Source organism: Mercenaria mercenaria, chromosome 2 (genome assembly GCF_021730395.1).
Source record: "Mercenaria mercenaria strain notata chromosome 2, MADL_Memer_1, whole genome shotgun sequence".
Lineage (NCBI taxonomy): Eukaryota > Metazoa > Mollusca > Bivalvia > Venerida > Veneridae > Mercenaria > Mercenaria mercenaria.
In genome coordinates, this window is record NC_069362.1 from 21270629 (window position 1) to 21298308 (window position 27680).

Sequence of the window (27680 nt, forward strand, 5' to 3'; positions counted from 1 at the left end):
TCAGATCTAATGCGCTTAACGAGAGAAATTCTCTCTGAATTTTCATTAACATGGCAACGATCAGTCAAATTATTGACTTTAGGAAAACAGTAGAAATTTGTTATATGTTGTATGTCTGTACCTGAAGGCAAGTTGACTACTCATGTCCTTGATTAAGATAAAACCGGTCATAATTGATATAAAAGTAACTTAATAACATGGCTTTGATGTACATAGACGACAAATAAATCCATTTCTTCTTCTCTACGTGCTTATTAACGGAATTACAACGTTCATTTAAGCTTCAAAAGAATAACTAGAAATACATATACTGTTTCACAGTAGAGTAACCTTAGTTTGCATATAGGGAATAGGGATACCATTTGAGTGTCTTTTCATAACGAATTTATTAAACTTGTTGAATAAAATAATAAAATGCAAAGTTCTTCTTTTCATCACGTTTTTTTTTCCGTTGAAACATTGAAATTTTTACTTCTTTACCAGCTGCAGGCAACGTCAAATGTACCAATATCTTCTATGCTTGAAACAATACGTCAACGTTAAAATAATATTACGTATTGGTTAATAAATGGGAGAGCAGTGCCTTTGAAGACAGCGATAATAAACCAAGGTCTATCATCTTCTTCAAGAGCCATTATCACTCAAAGGCACCGCTCTCCCGAATGTTTGCCTGTTTATTACATCTTTACCTATAACATATAAAGAAAGGTTTGGTATGCAATATTTATGTGTGATTGCATCTACTGACTTAATTATATTAATTTTTTATGTAAGAAATAATGAATAGCAGAACCATGTTTAAGATATCGAGCATATCTAATATGTCTTTTATGTAAACAAGTAGATGGAAAAGGGAAGCACTGTTTCGTGGGGCATGTATGGCGCCAAATAGAGTAAATCGACATTACGTTAACGCGTAAGGTTTTAACAATGTTAAACTACAGGAAATAACACGTTCCGTGGAATAACTTAGAAGAATTCTAGCACAATTTGGTAATATTTGTAGTACTCATGTAATAAACTAGTATAATACAATTTAGTAATGGCCTAATTTTAGACACACGGCGTCAGTCACGTGATGTGATGATCTTCATCTTAATGATATGCATGTATTCCTGAACAAAATGGAATAATTTATGGCATAAATTATTTGTTGCATATATTATGTGGCAAAAGGAATTCTTTAGTAGGTTTTAGCTCGATTATTCAAAGAATAGTAGAGCTATTGGACTCGCCCGTGCATCAGCGTCGGCGTCCCGATTTGGTTTTTGTATGTAAGCTGGTATCTCAGTAACCACTCGTGGGAATGGATTGAAACTTCACACACTTATTTTCTGTGATAAACTGACTTACATTGCACAGGTTCCATAACTCTATTTTGCTTTATTTTACAAAATTATGCCCCCTTTTCGACTTTCAAAGTTTTGGTTAAGGTTTTGTATTTAAGCTGGTATCTCAGTAATGGGAATGGATTGAAACTTCACACACTTGTTCACTGTCATGATCTGACAGGCACTGTGCAGGTTCCATAACTCTACTTTGCATCCACTAATGGGAATGGATTGAAACTTCACACACTCTTTCACTGTCATGATATGACATGCAGTACATAGGTTCAATAAGTCTATTTTGCATTTTTTACAAAATTATGCCTCTTTTTCAACTTAACAGTTTTTGGTTAAGTTTTTGTATGTAAGCTGGTATCTCAGTATCCGCAAATAGGAATGGATTGAAACTTCACATACTTGTCTACTGTCATGTGCAGGTTCCATAACCCTGTTTTGCATTTTTACAAAATTATGCCCCTTTTTCGACTTTTGTATTCATTCAATTGACAAGGCTGTTGAATAGTCGAGCGTTCCTGTCCTCTGACAGCTCTTGTTTTTGTGATAAGTTAACTAAAGCTTCTTTCAGTAGAATAGACAATTATTCCAGTATAAGCGTCATCATTTCTGCTGTAGCGAACGTATTGATTACAAACGTCACTGCTAAAATACCTTAAGTTTGATATGTTAGCGAATGTTAAAATAACATGAATTATTGAAGAAGTTTTATTATTGTGTGTCTGTCTTCATTTTCCAGACATTACTATCCAAGCTGTAAATTTTCATAACGTCAAAACACATTTAAAACCTGCATTTAAGACATGGTGTCTGAGGATATCAGTATTAAAAATATACGTCACACCTGGCTGTTCGAACCATAATGCCTATGTCAACTCCGTCTTTTGACGTTTTTATTTCGACTTTCCGGCCTTGTGTCCCTTATCAGGATATTTAATTCTTAGCACAGCTATGTAACATCTATACTTATATCACTGTGCTAATAATGTCTTACATCGATTAAGGCCAACTGGACAAAGATTTAAAAGAAAGAGGTGATTTTAAGCTCACCTGAATTTTGTCCAGGGAGAGTTATTAGTACAGTTGCATTATCAGGCGTCCGTCTTACATCGTCCTGTGTCAACCATTTTACTTAACTATTCCTTAAAATATTTGCCAGAATTACAACAAACCGGGTCAGCGGCATCCTGGCATGGGCCTCGATCAGTTTGTTCAAATTATTCAGCTTGGTTCCTTTTAGGGGTTTCTTCCTATTAACCACCGACTGACCATCACAAATCTAGGTCTGTAACATTATTTAGAAGTACTCTCCCAAAATTTTCAAATTGCGCGCACGCGCGCGTATGTGTGTGGAGTGTGTGTGTGTGTGTGGGGGGGGGGGGGGGTTCCCTTTTAGAGGCCGTTGAAGCCAAAATGAAAAAAAACCCACTTTATTTATACGATTTTTTATCATTATATGGTTAAGCTTGGCTCCATTTAGAGGCCCTATTTTTTATACTAAACACAAATGTTACATTTATGATTGAGTGTGTCATCCAGGTCAAATAGTCATGGTCAGGTGAGCGACTTATGGCCATTAAGGCCCTTTTGTATATTGTTTATTACTATTCTCGTTATATAACTTTTGAAGAGGTCTCTTAAAGATTATAGCATTTTATATATCATTTTATCTATTTCCAGTATTACAAATAGCCGGAGAGCCCCACCCACCTGTTGTAATAAATGATTCAGACAAACCGATCATTGTATCGGAAGAGGAAAACGTTGGTAAGAATAAATTGTAAACTAAATATGATTATATACACTGAAGGAAGAAGCTCTTTCCCCCTCTGCCCCTCTCCCTGTCATTTATCAGACTTATGCATAGCAGTGTCAGTAGACGTACTAGGTTGTCTTTCGTACATTATCAATTGAGGGATTATAAAGCACTAATCATAGACTATAGTAAATTTATAACTTTCGATCATAACCGTATTAGTTTATACTGCCGATTACAATTGAAATATATACTACCCATGCCATTGTAAAATTATAAATTTAATCAAAGGACGGGATATGATAAGGACCAAATATGGTCTCCACTAAATATGCATGTAAAACAACACCATTCCATTGGTAATTAACTATATTTTTCAAAATCCACCAAGATATAATGACCAGACGTCGGTAATGAACCAAAAATAATTGATTATTACATCTATCTAAGACTTCCGCTGAAAAGATATTTGATCATTTAGAATGGGGGTATAGAAAACTATTTTGCAATATATTTTAGTTTATATTGCTGAACCCTATAAATTGTATGTCGTCACAATACACAGTGATCCAACTTCTTGAAGCGAATTTTTATTTTGTATTCTAAGACAGAATGATTGTGCAAAAACAAGGGAGATAACTCTTTCATGTAAGGACGACCGAAAACTCTTTTAAGAAATAAGATTTTTATTTTTTATACATCTACGTTGGCTTATTCTCTAACTATTATGTCTGTTTCGTTTTATTTCGTATCAAGAAAATTTCTAAAACTAAAATTCAAAACTTTCATTTCATTTGCGTTACCATAGCAACATAGAAACAGTTTTGCATTTTTTGGATTTATAGTAATTTAGCGAGTTATTTCACATACTTGATGAAATATTAACTTTTTAAAATAAAAAATTTTGCTTCTATATCTCCTTACATATTTAGTGTTTCTTTGTTGGTTTTTTTGTTTGTTTCGTATACGGAATGTTCTTTTTGTTGTGTGACATTCGTATAAAACAAAACCTTCGTCGAATAAATCAAGAGGCATGACTTTGTCTTACAAGTTTTCATATTTTCGGTGATTTTTTATTTAAATATGTAATGAAGTATCTTCTTTAAGTAAGTTGAAAAAACGACAGTGTTCATTTTACTTGAATAAATAATATACGAGTTGAATATTACTAAATCCTTACCACATAATTAAAACACGTACCCGCAGAAATTTCGCCGGAACCGAGTTAGATCGGTATTACAACTCTGGAAGCATATCTATGTAGTTTATTCAACTTAATTTAATCAAAAACCTTTCCTTTGACACGAAACTATAATATCGATATGAGAAGCACGAAATATACATTAGCGTATGTCAGATCATTACGGAAGGAGTGACATGAAAGGCACGTGCAGTTTCCCGCCAAAATGCGCTTATATAGGTAACGTAAAATGCTTCCGATTTCCTGCAAAAGATTTTTGGTTATAGATGAAAGAAATTTTTTTTGATTTTACTCCATTATGTTATATTAAAATTACAATTGTTGCATTTATATTATATATTGTGTTTATATCAAAATCAGTTTACAAGACGACCTTGGATATACTGATATACCCAAGTAGTAACATTTGTATGCGCACATGAAGACATTTGATTTTATTCTAATGGTATTAAACACTGAATTCATTAGAGCGGTAGGTATGTTTACAAAATAACAAAAGGTCATAGTTGCACAATGAGAAGCAGATGCCCCGACTTTCCTCTGGATTACCGCTTTTCCTTTCCTCAGATAGAAAATACAGACAGATTCGAGACGAAACGGCTGCAGCGATAAAGAACCAGCATAGTTGCTCAGTACGCACGTGTTAGTCTAAGAAACAGCTATGCACGTGCCCACGTAATAGCTAATAAGTGATCTCTATAGTAAGTTTTCAATCATGCCAAGTGATATGTGCGCAGAGGTATTTTTTATACTAATACGTGCGCAGATGTTTAATACTATTACGTGCGCACGTAACGTCATTCTTATTACGTGCGGAAGTAATAGATATTACGTGAGCACGAAGTAATTAATACGTGCGCATGTTTTAGTATGACAAAAACATCCATGTCCCTCTCTGTGATACCTTAACTACATGTATATACATTCCTCCGTTTTTTTTCAAATCATTACAGAGAGAGAAAACATAACACCTGCATACGTGCCTTCATTTCAAAAGCGTAAAGCTATTCATTAACAGTGCAGAGAGCCTACCTAGTCTTGGCCCGCTTCGACTCCGTTGGGGCGGGGATGGTATTGGGTTTGATCTCCGGCCCCGTCATACCAAAGACGTGTGAAATGTTACCAGTAGCTCCCTTGCTTGGATGCTTGTCATTAAACGGGAAACTGGTTTCTCTGCTCCTACCCTGATTCATCAGGAATGAAATGTCGAAATTGATTTATATAAGTTGTAGAACTTGCTTCACAAGCTCAATAAGGCCACCGCAGATTTGCGGATCGCAGGATCGCGAGTGCGATCCCCGGGCGAGGTTTTTCTAATTCCGTGGCGATTTGATAAGGGGTATTGTGACGATAATCATTTGTCCTCCATCTCATAATCATGTGGGGAAGTTGACAATTACTTGCGGAGAACAAGTTTTTACTGGCACGGAATCCAGGAACTCTGGTTAAGTTAATTGTCCGTTACTGTTGAAAAACGGCTTCAAAACGCAAAACAAAACAAATCACAATCAACCTATAATAAATCATTAAAAACAATAATAAAATGACGCGTCTTTCGATATTTTAGATATTCTTTAAACACAAATATATCTTAGCTATTTTGTTTTTAAAATGATTATAGAATCTATAGGGAAAAATCATTTTATCTTTTATTCATAAAATAAAATATTTCACACCGGAAATGACATGTCAGTGACATTAATTGACTCAACATACATTTATTTATGAAACTTCGTACGGCGATGAAACGGAGTTGTTGAAACAATTCTGAGTTGTTGACTTACTATTTTTCATACGTCATAAAAAAGAAGTATAAAAACACATGTTTATAACTTTATCACAGACATACAGTAAAAGAATAATTGACTAATTATAGAAATAACGCGGTTAAATGGTTTAAAATATTTTAACTCGTGGCTAAAGATATAAATTCTAAATATGGTTTGCAATTGTCAAAGAATGGTACTTTCTGTCGTTTTTGCCAGATTTGGGAATTGATCTCGCATACCACTGACACCAGGCATAATATTTCATTTCAGCCGCCGTGCGTACCGATTGCGTCACAGAGACTTATGTACAAACTACGTCATATTTTTTAGATAAAAGAACTATTTACATGTGTCTACTAGTTGCGGTGTGCATGAGTTATCTTTCTTGTCTCTGTAACATTTATGTAAACAATAACAATTTTCTTTTTAAACAACTTTAATTACACTTTATTTTTAAACTTGAATATAATCCCGAAATACAGTTCACGTAGATCTAAAACACGTAACTGATCAGTAAAATGTCTAGATCTACTTTCAGTTTCACTTTTGTATTAAACTCGGCTCTAAACATTTAGTTTTCTTATAAAAACAACTTTTAGTTATCAGTTACATGATTAGAACAAAACTCCCGCGTGTCTGTTTGATGCTCGGTTGCTTAGAGATGAGCACGTTATCCTGTTTCCTTCAAAGAAAAGTGAGTCTAAAAATTGCGAAAAAAATGGAAATTCAATATGAGCCGGAGCGGGTGTCAAGCTGATCTTTTCTGAAAATGTATATTTTAATAACCTTATTTTCTCAGCAAAACTTTAGCTTGACACCAGGTCCGGCTCACAATGAAAATCGAGCATGTAGTGTGTAAATCGCGTGGTAAAACGGTAAAAGTCACGGACTACGACTATTCTAAAGGTCTGAGTCGTACAAATAACTTGGTTTTAAAGTTTTTAAAAGTCATAGTTTTAACGATTATGATCTTCTTTTTTGTTTTAGACAGTTAAAATTTCAATTATGGAGTTTTCATATTCTAATTATTTAGGGGGCCATTTTGCATATCTTATCATATCTCGTTCAAACATTCAGACCACAGTACAATAAGCAAAGAACAGTGTTAATTAAATGACGATGATTATCTACATCTTTAATAATATTCAACAACATGTACGTGTATATATTATTGTGAATTAAACCTACCAGTTATTTAATGGCATACCATTTATATAAAGTCAAAATCAAAAGAAATTATTACAAGAGCATAATGTTAAAAGGAAAGAACAGAGATCGATCGATCAATCCTTGATCAACTTCTATATTCAGGTAAGTTACTGGCTGTGCTAGAAGCTGAAGACGAAGACGGAGACTACCTTGTGATAAGATTTCCCGATTTTGATTCCGAAGCTAAAACACTAGTATCTATCAATCAGACAAGCTTTGGACCAGGCTCAGCAGCGGCATCTATCATTCTACAAGAAAAACTCGATAGAGATTATGTATGCGATTTCTGTATTAACATTTCTGGAGTAAATTTTACATTGATTAACAATTAATTAATCTTTAGCTTGCTGGCGGCAAGTGATTCTGCCTTTGTGACCACGTCCGTGCACGCTCATCTTGGTCTGCACTGTTCGCTATTTAGTCAGTAATTTTTCAGTAAACACCCCTTCGAATAATAAGTGGTACTGCCCAAATTGAATGATGGACCAGTCCATTTTAGAAATTTACCAGGGTAAAGGTTTATTCAGGCACGTGTCCAGGTGGGGGGCCAGGGGGGCCGCCCCCCCCCCCCCCCCCCCCAGCTGGCTGGCTAGTTACGATTTTTATTACTTTGGGCCCCTCAATTAACAAATTTATACACCAGCGCAATTGGCTTGATTTGGCAGCAATACACAGGCTGAAGAGCCATAAAACCGTGTCCGGTAGTGGAAATTAGCCCCAGGCATGATACAGGTAAAAGTTTATCTGTACATGCTTCATTGATCGCTTGCGGTACTTGATTGGGTAGTGAAGAAACTATCATATGTTTTTACTCTTTGGAAGTGTTATAAAATGATCCTAACATTGTTGGTTTTGTTAAGTAAATCTTAAAATGAATCTGAAAATTGAAACATTATGATGGTTGTATCTTGTTTTACATTAATTAAGGCACATTTCCCAAATTTATTAAATTGATAGATGTTCATCCTTTCTTTTAATTTTACAGCAATTATGAATTTGAAACTACTGTATCAATTTTGCTCTTTTGGGTCCAATAACCTTACTTAAAAACTCTCATAGTTTTAAAAGTAGTTTCTCAGTAGATCTTACGAAACGCGTCTATAAGCTAAAACACGTTACCTATGAGGGGTTTTATACATAAGGTGGCAGGGGAGTGCAGATTCGCGAATTCCACATTGACGTGTGGGTACCAGTGTTGAAATATCCATAGAAATCTCGTTTTTGCTTATTTTTCTTTGAAACTACTATGGACTATTGCAGATACTATAGACTACATAAAGACGACTCTCCGGTCCTATGCACCTGTCGCTTTCCATGCCAGATGTAGTGAAAATTGGCCAAATCACCCAAATTTTATAGACCAAAATTAGCCTAACCGGGCCTCACTTTGAACTCTGCCATTCATCCATTTTGTAGTTTTAAATCCAATTTCGTAGCATATATGTATAGTGCGAACATAGATGCATACCCAGGTGGTGTGGAATGTGTCTCCCAACCACCACTTTATTTCCCTAATTTTCACTTGAAAAAAATGTGGATGGATGACAGCCGAGCGTCTGGCCGACTTTTTGTTCTGATGTTTATGTTTTAGCCTCAACCGGAAGTACGGAGCTAGGAATTTTAAAACACCCGCCGTGTAGAATCATTAACCGTTCCTCATTCCCCAGATATATTAAAGAATTAATAATGATAAATAACCAGTAAGATAGATATGCCTTTATATCTACCCTGTCCTGTTTATACAGAAAATCGACCGGGGCCAAACTACGAAACCGCTCCCCTGCCACCTAAAGAAGATCTGAATGTTATATGTAACAAAGTAGCTTTTAAGCGATCTTGATATGCACGCAGCTGTAAATTATCAGCTTTTGCATAACTAAAATAGGTAATTTGAAAACACTTGAGCCGTATCAAATTTGTAATGAAACCCGTGTACTGTTCTTTTTTAAGAGCCCTGACAGAAGATGGTTGTATTTTGAAATAGAAGATAGCAGCTCAAATAAATTTCAGGTATAAATATTATTCGCCTCATCTTAGCTTAAGCTACCATCATACCTGTAATTTATACTACACTGTTTTGTTGTCCATGTCAATAAATATTTGTATATGACAACGTTTTATACATATGTAGGTCCGATTTAACAGTTTAAAATACTTTTGTATAAACTTAATAATACAAAACGTCTTAAGGGTCTTCATCTTTTTGCAAATTTAATTTCAGATAACAGTAGCAATAGAACTGATTATAACAGATGTAAATGACGAGGTACCTGTGTTTGAGAATCTGCCTTACAGACTTGATCTTAGAGAGGTACTAATCGTACACTAGGAAGCTTTTACATTAATTGGGTTTCAGTATTTATTAGTGTAATATTTTAATGTTGGTGGACTGCTAATGCTAAAACACAACGGATACAATATGGCATTTTTTTTTAAATATAGTTACTAGGTTCATTTCTATGATACCACATTTCTTGCAAAGTAATTCTTGTAGAAGGCCCTACGATAAATTCTCAAAAAAAGATTATTTTAAATTCTCCTTTAAGATATCATCTTGTAAGGACTTATTGACAGATTATATTTCACTTGAGACTATTAACAAACTTCTGTGTACTATTTCTACAATATTGTTCTACATTTCAATCTAATTTCTTATTTCAAGGTTGGGGGCGGGGGGGGGGGGGGGGGGGGGGGGGGGGGTTGTAGATAATCTTCTATTTTTTAATATCGAAATATACAGGTACGTAGCAAGTATTTGTTAAGAATAGAAAGCTCATCCCGTAAAAAGGTCCATTTGTTAGCAAAAAAGTCAAATCCTGTCATTATAGTGAAGATAACAAATCCCAGTGGCATGATAAAACCATCTTCCATTTGATGAAATAGTTGTAACTTAATTGTTTCCCATTAAACAAACGAGTATTTGAAATCCATTGACATTGATGCATGTCAAGGGAATAAGGACTGAATTGGTAGCTTTATGAACAACTGTTTGACATGCTAGTGTTATATATTGAAGGATCAAGTTAGTAATACGATCGTGTACAGAAACATAAGCACATCTGATCCAGATCATGGCATTGGTGGAAAAGTATTGTACTCGATGGAGGTATTTATTGGTCATTTGAATAAGCAGATCTGTAGAAAAAGTCTGATTGATACTAATTAAAGTCATTTATATATAATTACTATTAAAGTAACAATGACACAGAAAAGTCGCATTCAAGGAACACAGCCACGCTTACAGAACTCCACATGGAAGTAGTGATATGCGTAAATCTATACTAGTACACAGTGGCAGTGTGGCAGTACACATTAGCATGAACGTATGCAATAAATCTAAGTACATTTATGATAGAAAATTTTCAATTGATCAGTTTAATATAGTAGCTTTCATCTATATTTTACAATATATCTTTTGAAAAGTAAAGTACACAGATAAAATCACATTAATTTCTTATTGTATTTACTTCTCTTTCAGCCAATCACACAGGCAAGTATTCCTACCATTTTATAGACACATAATAGTACGGATTGTTGGCAGTTAGAAATGTATCTTTGCTCATATTGTTAGGACATACTTCATAATTACTGCTGTGTGCTGCAAAGTGTATAATTTATTGAAGCATTTTGATAACAAAAGCAGTTTTGCTGTCATAAATTTTAAGCGAGCCCAATATTTTGTTCTTCAAATCCAAAATGCGGCCGCTCCTTGGAATGGTATGGACTGACACCATGAAAGTTAAAGTGAATGACAGCAAATATATAAAAGAAATTTTAACAAAGTCATGTATTCGACAACTTGACCAGACATAATTATATTTCTCATTGATGTGTGTAAAAAACAGTAAACGTTGTTTTTACAGTCTACAAAAGATGCTCAACTTTTCAAGGAAACATTCGTCATTAATAACAAATCAGCTGATATATACCTAAAGAGAGCACTGGATTACGAAGAATTGACATTCTTTCAGTTTAAAATACATGCAGTGGTAAGCAGTTTAGTTTCTTATTGTCTTAGAATCTCTATGAAGCATTTACAAGAATTGAAAATATAACATATCTGAACACATTTTGTTTCTACTAGTTAATTATATTTTGTAAAAATGTGCCATTCTATAAAGTAGTTTATACGAGAACAAGGTTTAGTACTCGTAAATATCTAAAAACATCTGTAAGAAGTTATAGAGGATATTTGTTTGTTTCAGGGTAAATTTGAAATGTCTCTCACGAGTGTTCACTAGATGCAATAGTTTCACAAGTGGCATAGCCACAAGTGAAAATGTAGGATAGAGTGTTCCTTAGTGAAAGATATTTTGATCTAACATGTAAAACAAACAATTTTCTTTTTATTTCATGTTTTGTCTGAATTTGCCCATTCAATAGTTTCTTAACAGCGAAAAATTTATTTTGGAAGTACGCTGATCATAGCGATGTTGACACATAGTTATCATAAATAGATATAATCTGCAATCGAAAACAGCGTTCAGAATTGCATTTTCTGTTACCGTATTTAATTTAATTCCACAGGACGGCGGTAATCTGTCTTCGTCCGAAGTTTTAACTATCCGAATACTGGACATTCAGGATACTCCGCCTGAATTTCAAGGCACCCCTTACGTTGTGACGATATTGGAAAATATGCCATTGGTAAACCCTTTCACACGATTTTCATTTTGTTCATGTTTAGAATAAACACATGACAATATATCAACAGTATACTGTAGAGTCAAGAAAACTTAAATATAGTAACATACATGGACATCGAGTTAATTATGGTTACATGTTAATGTAGAGATGTTAGAGAAAACAAATTATATATATTTACAAAAGCGTCACGGTTCTCTGTAAAACTATTTTGTTTTTTTTTTGCTTGTGTAGAACTCGCATTTCTTCACAGTACGGGCTATAGATGGAGATAGAGGCATACCGAATGAAGTGTCGTTCCGATTTATTTCAGGTATTTATAGATTATATTTTAGGAACATAGGAACTGTACATTTCGAAGTTAGGTGTAAGAAATGTCAAAGACAGGCTTACCAATAACATCAATTGCAGTACTCCCTTTCTTCCAAAATTTAGTGTAATTTATTTTCTAACTAAAATGTCCTCAAAGTATTTTATGGTGGCTGATTTCTGACATTTCGTTCTGGCGTGTTGGTGCGCTTGAAGAGCGCCAACACGACAGAACGACAAATTAGCGCGCCAGAACGAACAGATACCTTATTTTTCGTACCAACGCGCTTATGTGTCGTTCTAGCGTGTTAACGCCCTTTTAATGTGCCAATCCAAATTCGCAGTTGTCGTTTTGGAGCCCTCGCCAGAACGGCAAATATCTTTTTTGTCACATCAGTGTGCTTATTTATCGTTCTGGCCTTTTGGTGTGTGGGTGCGTTTGAACGGTACCGATACATCAACACCCCTGATCGATAAATAAGTAAGCCGATAAGACCAATAATGGCTCCTAAACGACACCTGTGAATTTTGCGTGTTGGCGCCTACATGCCAGAACGACAAATAAACGCGTCGATACGACATAAGGTATTCGTCGTACTGGCAAGAAAATATGTCGTTCTGGCGTGTTGGCACTCTTCAAACGCACCAACATGCTAGAACTAAATGGCAGAAACGAGCTACCATAACTTTTGTATTGATTCTGCTAATTTAATTGGCAATTCAAGTTAGTTATAAAATGGCACATAAAATTCTTAAAAGTAACATTTACTGTATTGTATGCAAATGTTTTTTTCAGGACCATGTTTATCTTCTATTGCAATAAATGAACATACAGGCGAGGTAACTGTTACAGGCCCGGTAGACAGAGATTCCGGGGATATTATGGAACATGGAGGTGTCTGTGAAATTGCTATATTGGTATGATGACTATTTTGTTAAAATTCGAAAAATATTTCTTCTTCATTTAATGATCGATATTCGGGTCACGCAAATATCGGCCAAATTATGTTGTAGTTTACAAAAGATTATTATACTATGATGTATCTATACTAATTATTTTGCATCCGGAAACTTTGTTGAAAATCGGAGTTTTGATAAGTTACTGTTGTATTTATAAATATTAGTTATCAGCGGATCATCAACACAAGCTATACTTGTTATAGGTGTTTGTAATGTGATTTCTTATCGAGACTTTGAACACAGTTCAGTGAAGATCTCTGTCAAGTAGACAATAAAATCTGTAAAAAGATTCTTTGGAAGCATAGAATGCAACCAAGCAGAATGATAGCAGACTCGATTTGATTGAGTCTGTTCGTGAGAGGTAATGAAATGTGCAACACCTCTCACGCCCCTAGCACCGGCTTAAGCGGAACTCTGTTACACATACATGTATATTCAGCGGACTCCATGATCCCAAAGGACCAGAAAATATAACAACACTGAATCCGTATTTATGTTTTTTTCTGTATAACTTAAGTTTTCTTATATACAGATTTGAATGTAAACCTTATGACACTAATTTCACAAATTTAGCATTTAATGATGCTTTAAATTTTCCAATTAAGCAGATATATAAATCAACTGGCTAAAAACAATACCATACGTATTGCTACTTAAATGCAACATGTTACAAATAAAAGAAAAAATGAATATGTTGAAACAGGTTTCGGAAATAGAAGAACACACACCACAGTTTGGTGGAACCGCTGCTACTACAACACTTAGCATCTTTGTAACAGATGAAAACGATAACCAACCTTACTTTAATGAGGAACACTATAGTGCTTATATAGCTGATACTGCACAACTCAACTATCCAGTGCAGTTTGAAAATGATACAGAAATATACATAGAAGACAAGGATCAGGTAAAATTACAGTTATCCACTACTTTATAATGTCTATTTTCTTCCTTCGTATTTTGGAAGAAAAAAAGTTTCTATTCTAAACATGAAAATAGCAAAAACAAAACATCTATATCTGGTTAGACATACTTTATTTTTTTTTTTTACATAAATGTGACTTATTAGTTCTAAAGTAAATCAGTTACATCCAGTGGTTTTAATGGTAAACACGTTAACGATAATACAACTTTTGCTGTGAAAAACATTTATATGAAATGCATCATATTTTCATGACTATTCAATTAAAAGTAAAATTAATGATAATTTCCAAACAAAACAAAAAGATAAAAATAAATGGAAACCGTATGATTTGTTTTAAATTTCAGGGCTCTAGTGGTATACTGGAACTTGTTTTAAGGAGTCAAGACGGTGATATAACTTACGACTTTGAACCGATACCTAGCGTTATTGCCTCACGTGGAAGGCCTTTAATAGCTTTAAAATCACCAGGTCTACTTAATAAACGAAAAGAAATAATCTTAAAAGTAAGTGTAACTAGAAATAATTATTAGACGCTCTTTTAGAAACGTCAAACGAAAAAATCAACTGATTTAGGTCATCAAACAATATACAATCATCTGCACAAGTTTCCCTGTTTTAAAATGGAAGATAATTGTGTAACTACAAGAGGGTTGGGGAGAAGATGTTGCTGTTTCGAAATATTGTCAGTTTTGAGTTCAGTTTACCACAACAGAACAAAAAAGCATACCTGTTAGCACACAGCTCACTTGTTAAAGGTACAATAGACCAAAATTTCATATTTGAAAATATGAACAATTACTATAAATACCTTTTATCACATGTTTGACGTCGCGGGAGTGTAATAAAGCCATTAAATAAAAATGATAATACACTAGTGTAATAAAGCTTTGACGTCGACGTCATTTATAGTATAGGAGACGTTAGTCAAATTGACTTGTTTATATAGCTAAAAAAAGTAGCAGTTTTGATGTTTCGACAGGAAAGGCTAACATGTGATAAAAAAGAATAATACATTTGTGACTTTCCACATTGAATTTATTAAACTCGTTGAATAAAATTGATAAAATACTCGGCAGAGCCTCGTATTTTATTATTTTATTCAACTCGTTTAATAAATTCAATATGGAAAGACACTCATGTAATATCCTCTATATATTCACATCAAATTAACAAGTTTATGTGTATTAACGGTTCTTAGGTTTAAAATAGTACACACTTATACAGGCATAGCTTAACAATATAAATGTATAGTACCTCACAAATACTGGAACATTTTAAACAAAATATTGTTACTGCCTGAAACTTAATTGTGAATGTAGCTCTATATATATACAATTTATTTATATATTTAGTGCAGTTAAGCGCATTTGATGAAAATATCTAAAGATAAAGTATTCTAGTGAAAGCTGGGCATCTTATACCAAGTAATAAGTAAATGCCAATGAAATTATTCATATTAATTTCAAAGCTGTATGCAATAGAGCGTGATACACCGCAAAAGAACACCGCCGTTGCAACGATAAGCATACGGGTGCTCCCTGTTGCCACGACAACTGCTTCGGCAACAACTGTGAGAATAACGACACCAAAGTATTTAGATCCATTCATACGTAAGTCACGTGTTATAGTAGCATTGTAATAAAATGATTGATTTTACAATTGTGTTTTAGAAATGTTTAATACATGCATATTAGCTACCGTTGATACAATATCATTTTCTCATAAATATTTCTGTTGACACATGCAGTAGTCTGCTTTAATATTTTAAGAATCTTTAGACCCGCTGTAATACTTTGCACTAGACTTTGTGCGATGGGAATTAGATACATTTCATACTTTATTCTTTATTCAAAGTTATAAAAATTTCATCTTCAATGATTTTTGAACCAGATATAATTTTAGAAGCAGGTATGTCACTATTAACATACCATACCCGTGGCAATTACTGTGTTCAAAAGCGCATAACAAAAAAAAAAAAAAAAAAAAAAAAAAAATGCCCCCCCCCACAAAAAAGAAAAAGAAAAAAAAAGAAGCTATAATTTATTTTAAATGTTGTGTATTTTGCTCCATACCTTACACATATTGCAGTATCAGCTGAAAGTTTTATATGGAGAAATATTTAAAGAGTGGGGGCTTCTACATTTCTTGCAGTGTTATTTTTGTTTTGTTTAATCTTTTGAAAAATTACAGCAAATGAACAGAACGTTTTTGAATTTCAGCCAGTGTTCTGGGTGCAGTTATAGCAGTGATATTATTGATATGGGCCGGATCAATTACCTGCTATATAGTACTGAAATACAATGGGTAATTAAATTTATTTCTTTGTTTATGGTAATTCTATTTCATGGCAACGCAATTTTGTTTTTAAATATTTGTGGAAATATTTCTGTCAAAAGGTAATAACTGTTTATGAACACAATCTAATATCTGTTACAGGCTGCCAAGGAAAAATAAAGTTGGGCATCACGATAACCCTGTCGGGAAAACAAATGTGCATATACAGAATGGAGAAAGTACAGGAATAGACACTGCACGTCGAAATGACGTTTCACATGCTTAAATAAAACAGACATATTGTACTGGCTACAAGTCATTTATAATCAGTTAATGATATGGTCGCATGTGCTTTCGACTAATTCTACAAATGTGCATATACAGAATGAGGAAACTACAGGAATAGACACTGCACGTCGAAATGACGTTTCACATGATTAAGAAACTCAGACATACGTTACTGGCTACAAGTTATGTATAATCAATAAATGATATGGTCTCGTGTGATTTTGACTAATTCTACAAATAATCATCGAGATCACATTTGAAACAGGTCGTTAAAAGTGAATTGTTTTCTATATTTTATGAATAACTTTATGTCAATTATGTTTGCACAATAATGGCAGGTAAAGGAGTTATATATGACATCTTAAGTCTTCATCCCATGTCTAAATAATCTTTGTTAGCTTGTAAGAATCAAACCCTTTTTAAAATATATTTTGTGCAACAAACCATTTAAATAATATTTAAAGGTAAAACAAAACAAAACAAAACAAACAAAACAAAAAAACAAAACAGTAAACTACTTTTACAAGACCAGTAACATTTCTACTAAGCCTATCAAGATAGAAATATTAATAATTATCTAAATATGGTTATAATTGTGATATTCTAATTCATAATATAAATACAAAATTAAAATGATTCAGTCGCTAGCAAATGCCATAGTTCAATCATTTTCCTTTGTTTGGACTTGCAATTAATATATATTTTTCTCCATCTTATATTAAGAGTATTTTGTTTATTAAAGTGTTTAATAACCCTTTAATGAGTTCTGTTGATACTCTTGACATTGTTAAAAGATTTTGAACATTAAGACTGCCAGCATGTTATTGTTTATGTAATAAAACAAAAATTGTTGTTTATATGATTTTTTTTGTGCATTTCAGTTTACATTTAGATATCTACTATTATAATAGAATACACAGTGTAAAATGTTTTGAATAATTAAAGTTTTTTAGATTTAGAATCATGGAAGCACCCTGATTACATGACGATACATCGATAAACATTTGTTTTTATCCTGTCACTTGCAGTATTTTCGACCCGATATCAGGGTGCCGTATATCTTTCTTGATATACCGTCAGTTGATCATGTGACCAGTGATATACGGTCAGTTGATCATGTGACCTTATGATCGATATTGTTGTCATAAGAAATTTTGCAACGAAACCATCATCATTGTGTTGGAAATGTCCGAACTAAGAAAATGAATGGTCAAATAATGAGTTTTTATTCAAAAACGAAGAAGTTATTGCGATTTTGCCGGTAATCACATCATTATATAAGTGACGTCATTACGAATATGACGTCATTAAAGCGGTTGTCGCACACTTATTTTTGTAAAATAAATTGCCAAATATCGAAAAATGAAGTAATGACAAGATAACCTCCTCCACCTCGCCAGATAAACTTTCTCATCTACGGCACTAACCTATTATTCTCTATATAATATATCACTAAAACAGGGTAACCGTTATTCAACATTGCTTTTGTAATCACTACGTATCTTTAAGAGAAGCAAAACTTATTGTTTTCATGGTGTTAGGACAAAACAACAGTCTCACAATTAATGTAAAATTACAACTTTTAAGCTTTAATGTGAAGGAAGATTTTAGAGAATGGCGGGCATCTAGGGAACACCATTTTTCATACACAGTCGGATGGGTTACTGAAATTCATACAGTTCCAGTCCTAGGGGTATACATTCTTCGAACGTGGCTCTATTCGATCTATGTCCTTATTTTTACCAAGGTCCTGCAAATACCCGAGCTGAGGAGCAAGTGTCTTCACGATTTCAAACCATAAAATGAACTTTGTTTCTGCAAAGTACGGTGTTCCGTTTGGACAATCGTGACTTTTTATTGAATCCTAAACCGCGATGAACGATGGTACGATGACGAAAACGCGATGGTGCGATGGCACGATGATGAAACAACGATGGTATGATGGTGAAAACGCGATGGCATGATGATGAATTCGCGATGATGCGATGGTACGATGGTGAAATGTCGATGTAATATCGCGTTTTCATCATCGTACCATCGCGTTTTCACCATCGTATCATCGTACCATCGCGTTTTCATCATCGTACCGTCGCGTTTTCACCATCGTGCCATCGCGTTTTCATCATCGTACCATCGCATTATCACCATCGTACCATCGCGTGTTCACCATCGTGCCATCGCGTTATCACCATCGTACCATCGCGTTTTCACCATCGTACCATCGCGTTATCACCATCGTACCATCGCCTTCCGGTGGTCATGCGCAGTAAGTACAGTATATGTGTCAGTAATACAGGCTTGATAAATCTCATTTTCACATTGCACTATGTACCTTCTACATCCTAACAAGAATAACTATTACATCCAGCTTTTTATTTACTTTCATGCATACATAAATACAAAGGACGTGGCCTTGAAGATTTTACACAGTTTTAATGAGTTGAGCACTGAACATTTTGAAAAACATTTTGCAAAACAGCAGAATCTAAATGGTAAATTTCTTCTCACAAAATACATTGAGGTACATTCATCTATTGTTGATAAAAATTCAAGTGTACGAAACTACGCATTTCTAACCGGAAGGCGATGGTACGATGGTGAAAACGCGATGGTACGATGGTGAAACCGCGATGGTACGATGGTGATAACGCGATGGCACGATGGTGAAAACGCGATGGTACATTGGTGATAACGCGATGGCACGATGGTGAAAACGCGATGGTACGATGATGTAAACGCGATGACACGATGGTACGATGGTGAAAACGCGATGGTACGATGGTGAAACCGCGATGGCACAATGGTGATAACGCGATGACACGATGGTGAAAACGCGATGGTACGATGGTGATAACGCGATGGCACGATGGTGAAAACGCGATGGTACGATGGTGATAACGCGATGGCACGATGATGAAAAAGCGATGGTACGATGATGAAAACGCGATGGCACGATGGTGCGATGGTGAAAACGCGATGGTACGATGACGAAAACGCGATATTACATCGACATTTCACCATCGTACCATCGCGATTTCATCATCGTGCCATCGCGTTTTCACCATCGCACCATCGTTGTTTCATCATCGTGCCATCGCGCATCGCGGTTTAGTTTTAAATAAAAAGTCACGATTGCCCAAACGGAACGCCGTAGTAAAGCGATTAAAATATTTATTCTTTATCATTTTTTTACGTTGTAAGTGATACTATTTATCATGTGGCATAGCCACAACGAAAACATTTAATTTTAAACAAGGAAATAAAAAGGATAACAATTTTCATGATCATTACTTTGAAAGTCTGTTTATATGTAATAAGATGGGAGAAAACATTATCTTCATTTCTGAATTTAATCAACAATAATCTAACTATTTTGTCACAGTGAATATTTAATCTTATTGGACAAATAAAACGCCTCATATTTGTACCTTATGGTAGCATCAGTTAGCTTATTTAAAAATGCGTAATGTATTCAATGTCATGAAGGGTGTTATTTTTTGTTCTGCCTTCTGCAAAACCATTGAGTGCAAGCGGATATGGTTAGTAAAGCTATCGCTTTGCACGTGTATTACATTAATTTTGCATTTCTGTATTTATATAGTTTAAGATTCGCCTACTGAGTATCACTTTCATAACACTGTCCGTTAACTTTGGAACTTAACGGGTATTTAACGTAAAGTTAAGTGCGTCATTAGCCGGTTTGATAAACTCTATAAAACAACTGACAAGGTCAAAGGACATACCGTGACTTAATTTTCGGTTTGCCAGGAAATGTAATTTAGACCTAAAGCTGTTGAGACTAGAGACAATTATTTTATTCGCATAAATGTTGAAAATACGACCGCCAGACATCGTTTGTAATTTGCTTTGCTATTCATCAGACGGCAATGAGTTCAAGATGTGTTGCAGTAGTAACCAGATTTTATTCCGCACCTTGTGTGTCTAGAAAGCAATAAAATGGCTTCAAAGGCAGGATTTTACAGTAGAGTTGCCGCGAGTTCGTGTTAATAATCTTGATCTTGTTCAAACACTTCAGGACGATATGGAATTGTCAGGTAGATGTCGATTCAGAAGTTGTGCGTTCTTCATGCCGCTGCATGCTATACAAGCGTAATCAGTTGCCAACATTTTTGAATATACACAACCTACTTTACAAATACAAGTAATTTATTCTTAAATAATGGTTTTTTGTTCTTTAATGGAATAACATCACAGAATAACATCACATTACCGCACATAACAATACAATTAATTTGTTCTTTTAGGAGATTACATCACGGTATCGCATATAAATACACACAACCTACTTTACAATACAATACGGTATCGTGTGTCGTTACAAATAATTTACGATACAAGTCATTTATCTTTTAAGAGAATTACATCGCCATCGTTACACACAATCTGCTTCCTAAGAATTAAAGTAAACGTTACGTACAGGAATATGCACAAGATGTACATCTCATACTACTACAACTACTGCTAATAATATTATAGTAATAAAATCTTTATTCAATGAAGCTTTCAAATTGTACAGTATACACAAAAATTTACAATTTCACGAAGAAACATAAAACAATCGAAACGTTACAAAAAAAAAAAAAAAGAAACGATAAAATCTTCAACCTCTGGAAACACTTAGAAACCTTATTCTATGCACTGGACGGTAAAATGTACAAATTTTGTGTGAAATTAATTTTGAATGTTTATGTCCTTAATTGCTTAATTTTAGTATGTATTTTACTTCAAATATTAACGCCGAAGTTCAGCAGGTATTTTATTTCAAATACTGACGCTCTTCAAAGTGCGAGAATGAATCTTTAAGATAATTTGTACAACATCTAATATTTGTGACATAGTTAGCGCAGATTATGCAAAAACTCAATATTTCTGTCAAACAGATATATACCTTATGCTATGCATACATTTATAAATCAAATGTAATATTCAATGTCTTTCTAAGCATTATTATCTACATAAATTCATTTTCAATTTTAGAGTATTATATTTTTTTGCCTTCATTATAGAGTCGATTATCATACATTTCGTCTTCTTTGGGTATAAGGATATGCTAATTAGAATTTATCATTCATTGATGTACTTAAGGTTTTATTGTAAAGTCTTTTGAATTCTGATAACTGAGAACCGGAGTGTTACAGTGTCGAGGCAACGGCATATAAGCAATTCTTAAAGTTAGGACGTAGCGTCTCTTTGTCATTCGTATATCCTTAAGATCAAACGCCTCTTTTTAACCCATGTTGAATTGTTCAGTTATTTTCCAGATTCAGTATCATCAAATAATCAAATTAATGTTGCATTGCACGAACGATTATTTTCTAAACGTAGACTGTCTATTGGGTATTTTAACTTAATTGCAGATGTGTGGCTACATTGGACATATATACTTTGGAAATGAAAAGTACCAGCTTTTGTAATGTACGGAATAATGATATTAGAATTATAAATCCTTTGAATACAGATTGATGAAGGATTTAAACACGTGCTGAATTTTACTGGTTTCAGAATGGTGATTTGTTTATCTTTATCAGAGAATCTAAATTAAAGACTTAGTGTTTCGCAATATATATAATCCGGAGATAAATATATGAGATAAAGCAAAAAATTTACACTTGTTCATCGAAGTAAGATCTACACCAGTACCATTTACAGACAAGCAGACAGACAGACAGACAGACAGACAGATATTTTATTTCGTTCCAGTTAGGCTAACAAGCCCATAGATGCATACATCACAACAGTACCGAACAGTAAACGCAGCAAATAGGCATTCACATCACTGGCGCAAGATCAGAAAGAAAATGCCTCTGTACATGTTATACCCTACCCCTAGGTATTCTATAAGAACCATGGTCGTGAACGGGAAAATATACTTACCCATTTCAATCGCGTATTTCATACCTTAAACACGCAGTTCAGTAAATGTGTACTATTGATATTAAGCAAGTGGTAATTTATCTTCCGTTGTGTACCGGTCACATTTCTTCAATACTTCTTATCTTAGAAAAACAATGTGTAGTTTATAGTTTTTTTCAAAGGTACACAAAAAACTTGCTTGAACTTCCCTGGTGAAGTTCCGGTCTAGATTACAGACACACTCTGATTGGCTGATGTGAAAATGTATGTCAGTCGTCATTTTACTACACGTGTATGCTAAATGTTTATATGCAGCATAAATGTGCAAAATGAATTAAATAAACAGAATAGATGTTTACCAATGTATGATTTCAAATTCAAAATCATATACAAGATGAATTTCATTCATCATTTCGAGTCTTATCGTAAAACTGTGAATATATTGCATTCTGTTTTTGTTTGTTTACATTTCGCTTAACATGTGCACACTGCCGTGACCTCTAGACCGGATGTTCATTGGGGGAGTTCTCGCAAGTTTTTTCTGTAACGTTGACTAAAGCATAAAATATACGGAGCATGTCTGCAATACGGAATACTGAGACAATGTGACTGGTGCACGATGGAAGATAAATTATCGCTTGTTTAATATCAGTAGTACACATTTACTGAACTGCGTGTTTTAGGTATGAAATACGCGATTGAAATGGGTTAGTATATTTTCCCGTTCATGACCATGGTTCTTATAGAATACCTAGGGGTAGGGTATAACATGTACAAAGGCATTTTCTTTCTGATCTGGCGCCAGTGATTCACAAACATATACAGATACAAGTTACACATCATACAGCTATTGAGTAATGAAATCTATATTTAAACAAGCAAAAGAAAGTACCCTTGTATGTTCTCGATAGTTCGCTTTCTCATACGCACGCGGAAAAGGTCTGAGCTTATTTGATTAAGCGACATTAAATAAGCTCAGAAGTTGTATTGGAAATGTGGCGATACCCTAATCAATATACTTATAAGACGTCATTATTAAAGTCATCGAGTTCAACAGACATTTTCATGAAATATAAAATCGCACGTAATGAGCAGTGAAAATGAAAACGTTATTAGTAGGTTGGGGTGCTGTCGTAGTAAAAACATCGGTCTGAAATTACAACAAAAGAAGAAATGCATATGATCACTAAGAAATACAATATATATAGATGAATGATTTAAATAATTATGTATTAAATTTTTGTTGATTTCAGAAGTGTGATTTGTATATATTTATCAGTGTTCAAATTAAAGATGTAGTGGTATTAAATCATATTTTTGCAATATATATAATCCGAACATAAATATAAGAAATAAAGCAGAATTTAATAGCCTTGTTCTACGGTGTAAGATCTACATCACTGTCATTTACAAAAGTTGAATTTGAGGTGTGGCGATACCTTAATCAATATACTTATTATTAAAGTCACCAGGTTCAACTGACATTCTCATAAAATATATAATCGCACGTTATGGGCAGAGAAAATGAAGACTTTAGTGATAGGTTGGGGCGTTGTCGTAGTTAAGACATCGGTCTGAAATTACAATAAAAGAAGAAATGTGGAATAATAAATACGGAAGATTTACTTCTCTGAACTTGAAACTTCTACTATAGGGTGACATGAAATCATTCCCTTAACGCTTCCATGAGGTTATCCCAAAAAAGTAGTTCTCCTTCTTCTTCTGTCGTGTATTCTATATACGTATTGGACTTTATCCATTGCAACATTTCAGTGGTCATATTTCTGGTTGGGACATCTTCTAACATAACAACTACAAGACAATTTTCACCCCCTCGAGAATAGATACTTTCCATCCTCGCCATATTGAACTCATATACGCACCATTTGCTTTTCAAGAATTCATTCGACAGAATTACAACAGTTTTTCTGCTGTTTCTTATCGCTTCAAGGATATTGTCTGCAATATTGTTTCCAGGTAAGAAGTCCCTATCGTGTAAACACAACTTCATTTCCTGTTCCTCCATACGCGGAATAATCTTGTCCAGTATGAAACGTAGGTTTTCATTTGCATAAGATATGAACGCATCATATGTTAAATCTTCATCAGGATCATTATAAAGTCTGTTATAGCCTAATTGTCTGATTTTAGTAATCCTCATTAAATATCTTAATTTCCATCGGTTCTTGTAGATGATACCTCCAACAACAATTGAAAGAAATACTGAAACGCCGATTGAACTGAAAACAATTACAGCTGTGTACGAGCGACATTCTTTATCAAGTTTATTAACGGCTTCAACAAATTGTTCAACTGAAAGAGTCGCGCCTGTTTTGTTTCGGAATGTGTAATCTCTAAAGTGGAGCATATTATCTCTATGTTTGACCATCCACTCTAAAAACTCCTTTTCGTCACAGTTTGTTGTGAATGAATTCTTTCTAAGATCAATTGTGAACTTTTCCCCTTTTTGTTTAGCGTTTGATTCCAGTTTGTTTGTGAGTACAGTAGGGAGCGCGTGAAAAGAATTAGAGCTCAGATTTAAATGTACCAAATTGTTCAATGTATTTACATCAATATTCCAATTTTCAATGCTGTTCACACTTAAATCTAATGTTTCTAGACTTGACATGTTTGTAAATACTGTTGATGGTAAGTACGATATAATATTTGATGACAAGTTCAAAACTTTGACATTCACTAACCCTTCAAATATCACGGGACCATAGTGTTCATTTGAAAGAACTATTCCAAGGAAATTTTCGTCCAGCTGGAGAATTTCAAGAGCTTTAAAGAATTTAAAAAACTTAACTCCAATATGTGAACAATAATTTCGAGATAAATACAGATATTTCAGTTTGGGAAATGGTCCTATAGGCCCTGTCAATGCATAACCGATATTGTCAGAAAAATCCAAATATTCAACCATGTTATTCATTGGCAAAACTAGAAATGTTGTAATATTATATTTATAATTACTACGAGCAAGTTCCACTTTCTTTAGGCTTTTTGGAAAATGTGGGTAGGACACATTTATATGGTTATTTTCAAAATAAGGACAGTTTTCAGTGCTTTTGCTTATATTTCGCAAGAACTCAGTTTGCATATACGGACAATAAGAATCGTCTTTCATAGTTTCGGTATAGTTTTCAGCGGGTTCCCTTCCGTACAAAAGAGGATTATGAGCGCTATATTGGTCGCTAGCGTACACTTCCTCCAAACTAACCATACAGGCAAATTGTAGTTGATAAGGTGCAAACGTAAATTTATTGTCTTCTACGCGGAGGGTTTTTAAACTTCTTGGAACAAGTATCAACAAATTTGTTTGAACTAACTGAATTCGATTACTGTTTAAAACAAGTTCATTCAATGTTGTATTCCAAAGGTAACAAATATCACGAAGTTTTAACTGTGTTCCTATACCAAACGTATTATAAACTTTAGAGAAGTTTAACGATTTGATTCTAGTAAACTGTAAGCTGTATGAAATATTTTCCAACATGCGAAATCCAAGACGTAAATTCTTAGATAAATCTAATATTTCTAAATGTTGCATGCCTTTAAAAGCCCCGGCATATATGTTTTCTATGTTACAAGAAGACATATTCAAAGTTCTCACATGAAGAAGGTTTTGCAATGTAGAGTTTGTAATTACAGAGATATTACAGTTTCCGTTCAATCCAGACAGAACTAGCTTTTGTAATGTCTTAATCATGCGATAGAACTCTGGAAACATTTTGTCCTTCAGACCATCCATGTACAAAACTTCAAGGTTACTTAAATAAGATAAATCCGGATATGATACTTGTCCACTTGTATCTGCTTTCGAATTTCCATTCAATTTAAGTGCCTTTGTTGTTAGAGGAAATTTAAAGCCTTGTTGAACTGTTCCATTATATATAGCCAAACAGTTGTTGTTAATATCAAGTAGCTCAAGACGATCAAATCTGGCAAACGAACCGTTTTCTATAGAGCTTATTTCATTTTGTCCAAGATACAACTCATTCAGTTCATCACATCCTTCCAAGTCAAACTTTTTTATCATTTGATAATCGTTCAGCTCCAAACGCAAGACTGAAACATTGAAAATAGATGAGTTTCTTATAAATCCACATACTTTTGACATCGATAAATTTGTTTTGGAACAATCCATCTGATTATAAGCCTCACACAAACATATTCCATCTGGTCCACAAAAAAATGGAACTGAAATTACAACACCTCGTACGACCAAAAGAAAAATAATCAATCTTGCCTCCATTTTGCCCGCTACTGAAACGTTTTAATGTAAAATCTTTGCATAAACACTTTTCAATATGAAATATCTCATGTTTTATCTAAACGTTATTTGCATAATTGTACTTCCTTTATCAATTGAATGAAAATTTATGAAATAAGATATGGACATCTTGCGTGTTGAGATATTTAATCCTAGTGTTTGAAAAATACTCGTTGCATTTTATCCAGCAAAGTATTCTCAACAGTTGCTGCAAAATTATGACATGAATGGTCTGAACTACAGTCATCTTTTGTGAAGCTGTCTTTGAGAGTAGCTATAAACTGTAAACATTATTAAAGTACATAATGCACAAAAAAACTAAGGGAACAGAAGTTGATGTTATCATATTTAAAGACTGAGTGGGGTGAAGAAAGGCTTGATCAGGACATTTGTGTTCACATTTTGCATGTACATAAAATATTTCAATGACCTGCACTCCTTAACACTAAGTTAATTATTTACTTTTAAGAAAACATTTCACAGGAAATCGTTCAGTTGCACAAATTTACCAGCTATGAAAAGTTAACCATGCGGTTCATTAAATACACACTATTATCTACAAGAGTACCAGTATTGTAGCATTTATAGATGAATGAAAACATAAACAAGGCCTTATTCACTGAGAATGTGGATAAAATAACTGATGTCAAGACAGACTACATAATACAGATATATCTTTTAAAATTAGTGTTTGTATACGCACGAGCGTACTACTGGTACATGTACTTAATGGTGTCTTTGTTGAAATTCTAAGTCAGGAAAACAATGTATGTCATAAGGCGATTTTATAGCTTCTTGTGTTTGAGGAAGATGTTATGCTGTGCATACTTAGCATTTTATTTAATTTTATTT

The 27680-nt window shown here is 34.0% G+C and overlaps 2 protein-coding genes across 2 annotated transcripts; one reads left to right on the forward strand and one right to left on the reverse strand.

Annotated features, from left to right (window-relative positions):
- The first annotated feature begins 11134 nt into the window (after positions 1-11134).
- On the forward strand, positions 11135-17561 carry LOC123563463 (cadherin-related family member 1-like). The gene is made up of 9 exons (XM_045356298.2): positions 11135-11267; positions 11806-11925; positions 12157-12235; positions 13028-13149; positions 13895-14098; positions 14461-14619; positions 15585-15726; positions 16336-16420; positions 16553-17561. The coding sequence occupies exons 2-9, from the start codon at positions 11917-11919 to the stop codon at positions 16674-16676; spliced, it is 924 nt and encodes a 307-aa protein (XP_045212233.2). The 5' UTR covers positions 11135-11267; positions 11806-11916; the 3' UTR covers positions 16677-17561.
- Positions 17562-23303: 5742 nt separating this feature from the next.
- On the reverse strand, positions 23304-27320 carry LOC123563464 (toll-like receptor 4). The gene is made up of 2 exons (XM_045356299.2): positions 24179-27320; positions 23304-23702 (listed from the first exon to the last, which is right to left on the reverse strand). The coding sequence occupies exon 1, from the start codon at positions 26808-26810 to the stop codon at positions 24219-24221; it is 2592 nt and encodes an 863-aa protein (XP_045212234.2). The 5' UTR covers positions 26811-27320; the 3' UTR covers positions 23304-23702; positions 24179-24218.
- Between the last annotated feature and the right edge of the window lie 360 nt (positions 27321-27680).

Coding starts and splice junctions, on each gene's coding strand:
- LOC123563463 (XM_045356298.2), top strand. Junction 12,236..13,027: donor GTCGTTCCGATTTATTTCAG/GTATTTATAGAT, acceptor TGTTTTTTTCAG/GACCATGTTTATCTTCTATT. Junction 13,150..13,894: donor TCTGTGAAATTGCTATATTG/GTATGATGACTA, acceptor ATGTTGAAACAG/GTTTCGGAAATAGAAGAACA.
- LOC123563464 (XM_045356299.2), bottom strand. CDS start 26,810: ATGGAGGCAAGATTGATTATTTTTCTTTTGGTCGTACGAGGTGTTGTA.